The 12,663-nt window shown below is 46.8% G+C and overlaps 1 protein-coding gene across 1 annotated transcript in view; it reads right to left on the bottom strand.

Annotated features, from left to right (window-relative positions):
* Window positions 1-12,449, bottom strand: part of ANO6 (anoctamin 6) — a 179,545-nt gene extending 167,096 nt beyond the window's left edge. Inside the window, exon 1 of the mRNA XM_073619954.1 lies at window positions 12,079-12,449. Within this exon, the coding sequence (XP_073476055.1) occupies window positions 12,079-12,145 (67 nt within the window). The 5' untranslated portion in view covers window positions 12,146-12,449. The remainder of the gene's footprint in view (window positions 1-12,078) is intronic.
* Window positions 12,450-12,663: the final 214 nt, after the last annotated feature.

Here is a 12,663-nt window from a genome sequence, read left to right as displayed (position 1 = left end):
GTGAATGAGTATGGGGTACATGGTACCCCTATCCATTCACCTAGGGAAAAAGTGTCAATACACACCCCCTAAAATGTCACAGTCCCAGCATGCCCAGGGACTGTGACGGCAGAAGGGGGCGGGGTCACCGCCTATATAAGTCAGAGCGGAGCGCCCAGAGTGCATTCCAGCTGGAGAGAGCGTCGTGTCAACATCAGAAGAAGAGAAGAGGGAAGAAAGCAGAAGGCAGCAGGCAGCAGACCGGGCTCCTCCGCTATAGCAAAAGAGCGGCAAAAGAGCAGAAGACAGCGGAGGAGCCCGGCAGAAGACCCGGAGAGCACGGAGAAGAACTGGAGAGACCCCCGAAGTCGGAAGAAGACCCCCGAAGCCGGAAGAAGACCCCCGAAGCTGTCTAATAAATTACTTTAAAAATCTGTGTAGTTTTTTTTTTTATTGACACTTTTTCCCTAGGTTGTCGGGAAGAGGCCCTTGTCCTCAGCAACATGGGGACAAGGTGCTTTGGGGTGGGTGGCCCGCAGGGCGCCCCCTTCCCCAAAGCACCCACCCCCATGTTGAGGGCATGCGGCCTGGTACGGTTCAGGGGGGGGGGGGGGGGCGCTCGCCCGTCCCCACCCCCTTTCCTGACCGACCGGGCTGCGTGCTCGGATAAGGGTCTGGTATGGATTTAGGGGGGGACCCCACGCCGTTTTTTCGGCGTAGGGGTTCCTCTTAAAATCCATACCAGACCGAAGGGCCTGGTATGCCCCTGTTGGGGAACCCACACCATTTTTTTTACTTAAAATTTGGCGTGGAGTTCCCCCTCAAGATTCATACCAAACAGCGCCGGGCATTGCGGGGATCCGAGTCGGATCCCCGCGCTTGTCGCTCATTGGGAAAGGAAAAATCATTTTTCCTTTCCCGATGAGCAGCTCGGCGCTGTTATCCGCAGCTGACACAGTGCACTGCTATTACCTGCGGTTATGTGAGGATAGCTGTGCTAAATCCTGGATTCTATTTTTTCTATCTGCACAGAACCGCAGGTATCGAATTCGCAGCTAAACGCAGTGTGCGAATGGGGCCATAGGAAAGCATTGTGTGCTTTTAGCTGCGGTAGAAAATGAGAAAATCCGCAGCTAAAAGCACCATTCTATCCGTCCGTGTGAAAGGGGCCTAACTTGTTTGTAAACTGGGGACCCCCTGTAGTTCAGTCATTTATGACTGTTTGTTGACATTGTAATCATGTGAGCGCTATGACCAATCATAGCGCTCACATGATACCCTGGGAGCCATGATCCGCTGCATCCAGGATTGCGCCGCTGCACACTCCAGAGTGCGCTAGTGCGCATGTGGGTGACTTACCAGTGCGTAACCTAGTCTGGCTCTGCTGCCTGTTTGCAGTAATACCCCTTTTACACTGAGGCGGTTATCAGGCGTTTTATCGCTATAAATAGCGCCTGAAAACCGCCTCCCATTCATTTCAGAGCGACGTTTAGGAAAAGTCCTGCAAGCAGCATCTTTGGGGTGGTTTGGGAGCACTGTATTTAGCGCTCCCAAAACGTCCAGCCCATTGAAATTAATGGGTAGTGCTTCCAAAGCGCCTGAAAAAGCACGGGGTTAAAAGCGCCTCACTAGCGGAAAAAAAAGCAGCGCAAAGCGCAGCTAAACAGCTTTAAAGTGCCGCTAAAACGAGCAGCGCTTTGCCGCTAATGCGACCCCAGTGTAAAAGGGGTCCTGTGGGCGGGCGGCAACCGGTTAATGTCTGCAGCTGTTTACAAAACAACTGTGATTCCACCTGCAGGAATCCTCAGATTATTGCCTAATGGCCCGTACACACAATCTGAAAAATCGGACGAAAAATACCGCTTTCAAAACGATTGTCCTATAATCGGATCGTTAGTACACAGCTTTCGAGAGCCGATCACGACAGTTCATCCAATATTATCGGAGCGGACAAACACAAAAAAATTTCTTGTACTATACCAGATTGTACGTTTTTCATTAAAGCAGTGCAGTTGTCGTCCGAAAAAAAAATACAATACAAATACACTACAACACATGACATTGCTTCCGATTCTTTTATTCTGTCATACGAGAATTTTCATAACTTTGGTAAATTCTTCAGGTTCAATATATGACTAGCATGAAAAAAAAAAAAAAAAAAAAAAAATTTCAGGGTTCCTGCACAGATGTGTATTGAAATCTCACCCGATGTTGCCAAAAGTAGTACAGAACCGATTTGGACAGTGCCATTTCCGGCATTAGCCGCTGAATTGGCATGCAATTTGACATGTCAAATCGCCTCAATGTGAACCTAGGCTTAAGCGCTTAACAAATACACTTCGGCCTCACACATGCGCAGTGCAAATTGAAGCGCCGTTTTCACAGCTAATTGACAAAGTAGTTGTTTAGCATTTCAGGTCAGTCTTGATCAGGTCATGATTTTATCCCATTCACCACTGAATGACGTGTGTGATTCAGAAGCGTTCCCTTAGCCTCGGTTCACACTGGGACGACTTGTCAGGCGACCTAGGTTGCCTGACAAGTAGCGTCCCGTTCAGTACAATGGAACCATTCTAAGGGGAGCGACGCAAGTCGCTCCAACTTAGAAAAAGGTTCCTGTACGACTTTGGGGGCGACTTGGGGTGACTTGCATAGACTTCTATACAGAAGTCGTTTTGCAAGTCGCCCCGGCAGTCGTGTGCAGGTCGCCTCGGTGAGGCGACCTGCAAGTCGTGCCGCCTCTGGTGTGAACCGAGGCTTAGAAGTCAATGGGCCTGATTACGCACCTGAGCCGGACTACACTGCTCAGAAAACTGACAGGACTCTTTTAATTCGCACTGAATCCGCACTCCGACTGCACCGGACATATGTGAACAGGCACAATAGAAAGCAATGTTCTTTCACATGTCATGCGAATTGGATGCAGTTCAAAAACACATCCAATTCATATTGTGTATGTGTGAACCTAGCCTCACACACAGCTCTGGATTAAGTATCGACTTGCAGAGTCATTACCAAATTTTGGTGCTCTCAAATCTGACTCTTCCAACACCAACAACATGTAGGTTTTAATTAAAGCGGAACTACACTACATCTGAGCACAACAATCCAAAATCGCTGTTTCATTCATTTTTAGTATTCAAAGTAAACGCCCCCATCCATCTATGTCTCTATGTTTTATTTTGCATGCACTTTGAAAAACACCCCGCTAGCATTTCTGGCTGCGGGCATCTTGAGTTAGGCCCCTTTCACACTGGGGTGGTGGGGGCGTCGGCGGTACAACAGCGCTATTTTTAGCACTGCTGTACCGTCGTTCTTGCAGCGGTATTCGGCCGCTAGCGGTGCGGTTTTAACCCCCGCTGGCGGCCGAAAAAGGGTTAAAATCCCTCGTACAGCGCGGCTATAGCCGCGGTATAGCCGCGCTGTCCCATTGATTTCAATGGGCAGGAGTGATGAAGGAGCGGTGAAGGAGCGGTGAATACACCGCTCCTTCACCGCTCCAAAAAAGCGGTTTGCAGGACTTTTTTCACCATCCTGCCTGCGCACCGCTTCAGTGTGAAAGCCCTCGGGCTTTCACACTGAACAAACAGCGGAGGCTGTTTAGGGGCGGTTTGCAGGCGGTATTTTTAGCACAATACCGCCTGCATACCGCCCCAGTGTGAAAGGGGTCTAAGGGCAGATTATTTATGCAGCATTAAAGTGGGGGTCCACCTAAACCGCCAAAAAAAAAAAAAATATTAAAAGCCAGCAGCTACAAATACTGCAGCTGCTGACTTTTAATAAATGGCCACTTACCTGTCCCAGGGTCCAGCGATGTCGGCAGGTGACGCCGAGAACCCGCCCGGTTCTCGACAGCTGCCGCCGCCATCCTAGGTGAGGGAATCAGGAAGTGAAGCATTGCGGCTTCACTTTCCGGTTCCCTACTGCGCATGCGCGAGTCGCGCTGCGCATCGTAACTGGTCCCCGCTATCTCCTGGGAGCTGTGTTTCCCAGGAGACAGCACGGAGGGACAGGAAGAGGCATAGACTCCCATGGGAGTCTATGCTGGAAGTGGGTGCAAATACCTGTCTTAGACAGGTATCTGCAACCCCCTCCCCCCTGAAAGGTGCCAAATGTGACACCGGAGGGGGGGAGGGTTCAGAAAAGCGGAAGTTCCATTTTTGTGTGGAACTCCGCTTTAAGGGTACTTTCACACTGGGGCGGTGCCGGCGTTATTTCCAGCGGCGCTTTACCGCTGTTAAAGCGGCATGCTTTTAACCCCCGCTAGCGACTGAAGAAAGGGTTAATAGTGTCAGTGTTGCGGCGCTGCACATTATTCTAATGGGCAGGGCGTTTTGGGAGTGCTGTATACACCGCTCCCGCACCACCCCAAAGATGCTGCTTGCAGGACTTTTTTTCCCCGTCATGCAAGCGCACCGCCCTCGGCACTTGGGTTTTTACACAGGTGTGGCTGCAGAGGGGTTTTTCAGACGCTATTTTTAGCACTAATGCGCCCCAGGGTGAAAGGGGTCTTACTTTCTGGAATCCATCTGCTCTTAGCTCAGGCAAGAGGGTATGCTTAGCTGAGAAAACCCCTCTCCTCCTGAAGACTCATGGGATGTTTGACATAATTTGAAAAACAAGTAAATATGATATACTTTCCTATTCATTTACAAATGATAGCAACATAAGTATTAAAACAAGTCAATGTTGATTGAGAGAGTTAGGCTCCTTTCAGATGGAGCAGATCCGTCCAAGCTGAATCTGCCTGCTCAGCGGGGATCTCTCTGCTGAGCGGGCGGTTGATAGGTCCGTGTCCGCTCCGCTATGCAGACAAAGACACATCCAACTCTCCTCTATGGGGCCATCAGATAAAAACGCATTGCATGTCCGATCCGAGGGACGGATGGCAAACGTATCGCCGTACATCTATTTTTAGCGGATTTGATCGTATGCCCGACGGGTATCAGTGGACACATGTCCGCTGACATCCACCACCCCATAGAGAACAATGAGTGGTCCGATTGGACCTGCCTGAAAAAATGACAGGCAGACCCAATCGGTCAGCTGGTGTGAGAGGGACCTGAAAACTGGAGAACTGCTGTAGGCATGTAGTCACAAAGAAGAATTTTACCAAAAAGTGCTTCATGCAGCATTTCTTGAATCCCCTCCTTCGGGAACCTTTCAACTAAAACTGCAGACCACCATTGAAAACTACTGGTATAGTCATCATGTGTCCATGTGTGCTGGGGACGGTCCCCATTCTGGGGTCTTTCCCTGGCAAACCAACATTGCTCTACCTGGCGGCACTGAAAAACTCTGCATGATCAGTTACAAATCCAGCCATCTGAAAACTTTCACGTGGGAAGCCAACATTTTTTTTCACTCTATCAAATTCCAGCAAGAGAAGATAGGCCATGGAATCTGGCCCAGACTAAGCAAAACGACTACTCACAGAGGACCTCTACTTCAGAAGAGTGTAAACATTAAAGGCATCCATATCATCTATTCCATCAGCAGTTTCAATGGCTCTCCTTCTTCCCCTAAAATGTGCGGACTATGAAGATACAGCACTGTTAAAGAAACTCAACATTTGACTTTCTTTTAAAAGTCAATAACTAAGCCCTCCTCTCCAACTCTAACCACTCCCCCAGGCTACTGACACAAGGAACTGCGATGGTGTCTGTGATGTGCAGGGTGTGGTTGATATGTGAAAGGATTGATGGCAGCACATAAGGCAATGAATGTGCCTCCAGAGAAATACTTGAGCAGAGTTTCTGTTTCTTAATGCACAGGGGAGTAGTTTATAAACTAAAAATGACTTATTTAGCAATAGTTTCTACAAACATGAGCAAAGCAAAACTGTTGCTTTAAAAAGGTAAATTCCAGCCAAATCAAATTTTAAAAGGTCAGAAAAGAGGGGAAATGATTTTATTGCTGCCTGTGTCCCCAGTGGAAAGAAAAGTCCTCACTTCCTACCTCACTCACAAACACAGGAAGCGATGAGATATCTCAAATGGGGTCACAGATAACAACAAATGCACATTTAGGGCCATATGAGACAGGCAATTAGCAAGGATCATCTTTTTTTCCTTAAGCCCAGGTTCACACTGAGCTGCGGGAATGAAGCTGTGCGAGTTCAGCTGAACCCACACGATTTCACTCCCGCATGTCAGTCCCGATTTTGGAAGCAATTACAGAGACATCTGTGCACGGTAAAAATGAGCAAGCAGAATCGCTGGACGGCCAAAAAAAAAAAAAAAAAATAGGACAAGAACTTCTTTTGGAGTCTGGCGTCCCGTGATCCTGTTTACGCGTTTTTACCACAATTCATCGGGCGATAATCGCGGCAAAAATCACACCGCAATTTGGTGCCATTCAAAATAGCAAGAAACGCAAGGGCGTCCCATGATTTGCGGCGTTTCCAAATGGCGGGCAGAATCGTGACGATTCCTCCTGCAAAACAAAACGCCAAGGTGTGAATGCAGCCTAACACGGAATGTCACTTATATGGTCCCTTTTGGTCTGTTGTATTTACCATTGAAAGCCTTTTGTTATATCTATTTAAGACATCTGTTAAATTATAACTAAATACAAAACCTTTTTTTTAGTTTTGGATAGAGAGGAGAGGGATTAGAACACCTGTCAGTTTTTATTACTGTCTGTGTCCCATTTAAGAGCCCATTCACACAGGGGCAAATTTGGATCCGACTTCAAGTCGCCCCAAGTCGCGCTACATGAAAAAAATCAATGTAAGTGAATGGATCCGTCTTAATGCACACTACTGCAGTCGCTGCGACTTCAGAAAAGGTTCCTGTACTACTTCAATCCGACTAGAAGGAGACTTGTACCCATTCCAATGGAAGTTGCCTCCAAGCGTGATCACTGTTCATACTGAGGCAACTATACAGGAAGCAGAAAAGAAAACAAAGTAATTTACTCCATTAAACAGCCAGCCCCCTCCTTCTCACACACAGCTAAGCTCTGATTGGCCACTTGTAAAGTTCCCTGTCTTGGAGGCGACTTCAAGTTGTGTTGTAAGTTGCCCCAAGCTGTGATTCATACTCAAGTCGTGTCCAGGTTGCCTCACAAAGTCGCGCTGGAAGTCGTGTTGCCCCTGTGTGGATGGGCTCTAAGGCTTCATTCACACTAATGTGTTTTTTCATGCTTTTTGCCTTTTGTAGAAATGCAGGACATTTTTTTAACAAGGGTTCCTCATCAATGCATTTTTGTGCCTCTGCATTTTGGAAAGGGTCAGGGACTTTTTTTAAATGCAAAACAGCTTTTTTTGGTTTAATAGACTTCAATGGAGAAGCTGCAGAAAAGCATGAAGTGTGTATTAACTGTGTTTTTACTGCAATTTGCGTTTTTTAAATCTGCCAAACAACAAAAATAAAAAAAAAATAAAAAAGGAAAAAGCATAAAAATGCAAATCGTAAAAAAAAAAATTGCGGAAAGCACAGCAAAAATGCTCAAAGGCAACATGCAGAGATGTGAATCGAGCCTTACAGAGATTCATCATATTTGTTCTGTTTACTGTTATCACTGAAAGTGAAAGTGAAACTAAGGCTTGGTTCACACTTGTGCGATGCCCTGAGAATCCACTGCGAGTCCCCGCATTGATTCTGGTGTGAACCAAAAAAAAAAGGGTCTTGTGCGAGTTTGGTCTGAATGTGATGCGATATCAGCCATACTATCTGTATGGCTGAAATCGCATTGCACAAACATTGCATGTGATTTGCACTGCAGTCACACTCGCACAAGTGTGAAGCAGCCCTAAATCCCACGTTTTGGATTGTCACCAGAACAAAAATAAAAGAGGAAAAACCTTCCAATGGGACACCAGTTCACTAGTGACAACCAGGAAATTCCCTCAGTTTGTAGGGATTTCCTCTCACTTCCAGCTTGGATATGGAATGGGAAGTGAAGGGAAATCTACCCAATTTGGACACAGATGGCAAAAAAAAAAAAAAAAAACACAGGCATTAAACACCCCCTCCCATTCCTCCGTAGCCTCCGATCACGCTATTAATCTCATATGAATTGCACAGGAACTGTGCTGCATTCCTGTGCGGTGCGATTTGAGCCCATTCATTTTGAACAGGTTCAAATCGCACCAAAAGACATGTATGCACTTTTTTTGGAGCCACACTGCAACTGGATCGCATGGGCATTTTGTACCATGGGATCCTGTGCAGGCAAGCGCACTGCATTTACAACCCGCATTTGGTGTGTCATTAACTTTGTATTGACACCCGCAGCAGATCACAAGGGCAGTGCAAATGGAATGCGGTGCGGGAAACATATGGATTGCAGCGTTTCCCCCATACCGCATTAGTGTGAACCTAGGCCCATTCTATCCAAAATAAAATAAAAAGTTTTGTCTTTAGTTCTACTCAAGACCCCATTCACACTAAAGCCTCATGCCCACAGGCGTTTTAAAAAATGGAGCTGTAAAGCTAGTATCGACGCCAAGGAAAAAGCGGCGTTAAAAACGCGTTTTTATCCGCGTTCTGCATTGGCGTCAATGCACGTTTAGCCGCGCTACCTTTCAGGCGCGTTTCTCTGTCTCTATTCAAAACCAATTGTTCCCTATGGGAGCCCATTTTAAAGGTTCTGATAAGTCCCCGCCCGCAGACCCCGAAAACCACCGGGCAAGGGTTGTCGGGAAGAGGCCCTTGTCCTCAACATGGGGACAAGGCGCTTGTCCCCATGCCCCGAAGCACACCCCCCCCCCCCATGTGGCCTGGTATTGTCCAGGAGCAGGGGGGGGCGCGTGCTCGTCCCCCCCTTTCCTGAACTGCCGGGCTGCATGCTCGGATAAGGGTCTGGTATGGATCTTGGGGGGGGGGGGGGGGGACACAAGTCGCACCGCAGGTTGGATCATCTTGATCTGACTTCTGGTGCGACTTCTATTCAAATCAATGGGCTCCCATAAGGAACCACTGATTTTGAATAGCGACAGAAACGACGGACGAGGCTTAATGCTGTGTATACAGAGCTAAGCCTCGTTAAATCATGTTTAACACCTTTTACCAGCGTCTGGCATTTTTACAGCTCTAGCGCTGGAGCCTCAGAACGCACTTGGTGCCAATGCCACTGCCACCCAAACGCCAATGCCACTTACAGCTCCCAAACGCCTTGGTGGACATGAGGCCATAGGCTAACATAGAGAGGCATTTTTAAGCTGTGAAAAAACGCTCCTAAAAGTGGTTGTAAAAATGTCCGTGGGCACGGGGCCTTAAAAGGAGGCAGGTTGGGGGTGCTAAAAACTTGCCTCAACCACACACCCCCACACCCCCCAACCTCATATCTAAAGTTGGCCCAATTCTCCTGTTAGGCCTCCTTCACACTGACGTTCCTGCTTTTAGCTTTTCTGAACACAGAAGTGATCCAGTATAAACAACTTTTATGCCTTCCAGATCACTTTTTCCTGAGTTTTTAGATGTTCATGCTTTAGCCTTGTTAACATGCATTTAGAGTGTCTCCAACTGAATCCTAGATGCACTGAATTCTATGTTCCAAAAAAAAAAATGCAGCTAAGCTGACCACACCTAAACACAGCAAACGCTCAGCGGGAATGGCACCATTGAAAAAAATCATTACATACATGTGCGTTTAATACAGGTTTGGACAATGCCAGTGTGAATAAGACTTTAGAGATGAAATTCTAAAAAGGTACACACTATAAGAAAAATACAAGGAATGATGGTTTGATTTTCATATAGTGTGTAAACAATTTTCGACATTCGACTTGCCAAATGAAAATTTCCGAAGGGGCAAACTCCAAAATTGTTCATACATGAACAAAACCAATGATTTTCTTTTTAACGTGTACGCTTTTTGGACAAGAAAAATCAGATGCGAAAGACTGCACATGATCAGAAACAATAAATAACAACAAAAAAAGCCTTTGTCGTATCAGAATTTTCGCACAATTAGTATCATCCTTCGTTTCGACTTGCTTTGAAACATCGAGAAAAAAAAACAGACGATCGTTCGCCTGATTTTCATATAGTGTGTACCCAGTTTATCAGTGTGGCTCTGCCAGCTCACAAAAGTCGCTAACTTTTGTAGTGGGGCTGAAAACGGTCACCTGAACAATGGTTTCAGCCAATCAGCTGCATGCACTGTATTGGTATCCTGACAGCTGTCAAAGCACATCAGCCTGATTGGGTGGATTTCTCCATCCACTCTATTCCAATCAGATTTCTCTTGTTCAGCCTGAAATCTTTAGGATGTATGATCAACATGGCTCTGCCAGCTCACAAAAGTTGCTAACTTTTGTAGTGGGGCTAAAAATGGTCACCTGCATAATGGTTGCAGCCAATCAGCTGCATGCACTGCATTGGTATTCTGACAGCTGTCAGAGCACAACAGCCTGATTGGAACAGAGTGGATGGAGAAATCCACCCAATCAGGCTGATGTGCTTTGACAGCTGTCAGAATACCAATACAATGCATGCAGCTGAATGGCTGAAACCATTGTTCAGGTGACCATTTTCAGCCCCACTACAAAAGTTAGTGACTTTTGTGAGCTGGCAGAGAAATCTGATTGGAACAGATTGTATTGAGAAATCCACCCAATCAGATTTCTCTTGTTCAGCCTGAAATCTATAGGATGTATGATCAGCGTGGCTCTGCCAGCTCACAAAAGTCACTAACTTTTGCAGTGGGGCTGAAAAACGGTCACCTGAACAATGGTTTCAGCCAATCAGCTGCATGCACTGTATTGGCATTCTGACAGCTGTCAGAACACAACAGCCTGATTGGATGGAGAAATCCACCCACTCTCTTTCAATCAGATTTCTCTTGTTCAGCCTGAAATCTATAGCTCTATGATCAGCGTGGCTCTGCCAGCTCGCAAAAGTCGCTAACTTTTATAGTGGGGCTGAAAACGGTCACCTGAACAATGGTTTCAGCCAATCAGCTGCAATGATTGTTTGATTTTCATATAGTGTGTAGACAAGTTGGTATTGGTATCAGCTGTCACAGCACAACAGCCTGAATGGAAGAGAGTGGGTAGAGAAATCCACCCAATCAGGCTGTTGTGCTGTGACAGGTGTCAGAATACCAATACCAACTTGTCTACACACTATATGAAAATCAAACAATCATTGCAGCTGATTGGCTGAAACCATTGTTCAGGTGACCGTTTTCAGCCCCACTAGAAAAGTTAGCGACTTTTGTGAGCTGGCAGAGCCACGCTGATCATACATCCTAAAGATTTCAGGCTGAACAAGAGAAATCTGATTGGAAGAGAGTGGGTAGAGAAATCCACCCAATCAGATGTCTCTTGTTCAGCCTGAAATCTTTAGGATGTATGATCAGTGTGGCTCTGCCAGCTCACAAAAGTCGCTAACTTTTCTAGTGGGGCTGAAAACGGTCACCTGATCAAAGGTTTCAGCCAATCAGCTGCAATGATTGGGTTTCATATAGTGTGTACACAATTTGGTATTCTGACAGCTGCCAGAGCACAACAGCCTGATTGGGTGGATCAGGCTCTGTTCCAATCAGATTTCTTTTGTTCAGCCTGAAATCTATAGATATATGGGCAGATTTAGTTCTACTCTCAGCCTTGCAGACAATGATGTGAAGATCTTAGTGCAGTGGTTCTCAACTCCTGTCCTCAGGACCCACTAACAGGCCAGGTTTGCAAGATAATGGAAATACATCACAGGTGATATAATTTTCTGCTCAGTGATTGCAGTATTGTAATCTGCATCTCCTCAAGGTAATACTTAAAATCTGGCCTGTTAATGGGTCTTGAGGACAGGAGTTGAGAAACACTGTCTTAGTGCATGCAGGGTATAGGACTCCTCATAGCTCTAATCAGATCCTTGTGTAAGGGGCCATAAGAGAACAAGGGGGAGGAACAACTTCCCTTGGCCCTGGATTGCTCTGGGAGCCCTGGGCATCAGGAACAGCCTTGGCCCAGATCTGATAACTAAGTGATCTAGAAATAAATGCCCTCCAGAACAATGTCTACACCCTCATCTTAATCAGCAAGACCAGATCTGTGCCCCTCCCTCCCTCCCTCCATATCATCCTGAGCACAAAGTTTGTGAACACCCCAGCAGAGGGTACAACTAAAGAGCCTGTCACATGGTGAGAACTCACCTATCATCTCCCCATCCTCTGACACCTCGTCCAGCTCCAGTGCAGTCTGATCGTTGACAAAAGCCATAGTTGCTTGTTGTGGGTAACGTTGCTGAGATCAGGCAGGATGTGATCGCTCCGCTGCAATGTACGATGACAAGTGGCAGGCAGGGTGTTGTCTCTGCTGTCATCTGTATGGGAGGGCTCCGGGCTACAAGTCTGGGAGGAAGATCGGGGCCACTGCAGACCTTATCTGTGTCCGCACATTGTATGGAGATCGGTGTGCACAGGACTGGAGGAGGAGGAGGAGTTCACATTCTTCATAGACCACAACATGATCAGTCCTGTAGAAGAACCCTGCGAGGAGCTGGAGGGGGGAGCTCAGCACAGGAAGTGCACCACACATCTCATAACTTCTTCTTCTTCTTCTTCTTCTATGGGGCTAGACAGGACACCTAACAGTCACACTTCACTAACCAAGCCAGCTCTTGGATCTGTCATAAGTCACCACTCTGCTCATCTTCATTCTGTTATTTAAAACAAATCAGTGCAGCTGGAAGAGTGAGACTCTCAGCTGCCCCTGAATTCGAGGGACTGTCCCTGATT

The sequence above is a fragment of the Aquarana catesbeiana genome, linkage group LG03 (genome assembly GCF_042186555.1).
Source record: "Aquarana catesbeiana isolate 2022-GZ linkage group LG03, ASM4218655v1, whole genome shotgun sequence".
Classification (NCBI taxonomy): Eukaryota; Metazoa; Chordata; class Amphibia; order Anura; family Ranidae; genus Aquarana; species Aquarana catesbeiana.
Note: the sequence above shows the minus strand (reverse complement) of the source record. Positions and strands in the feature narration are given on the sequence as shown.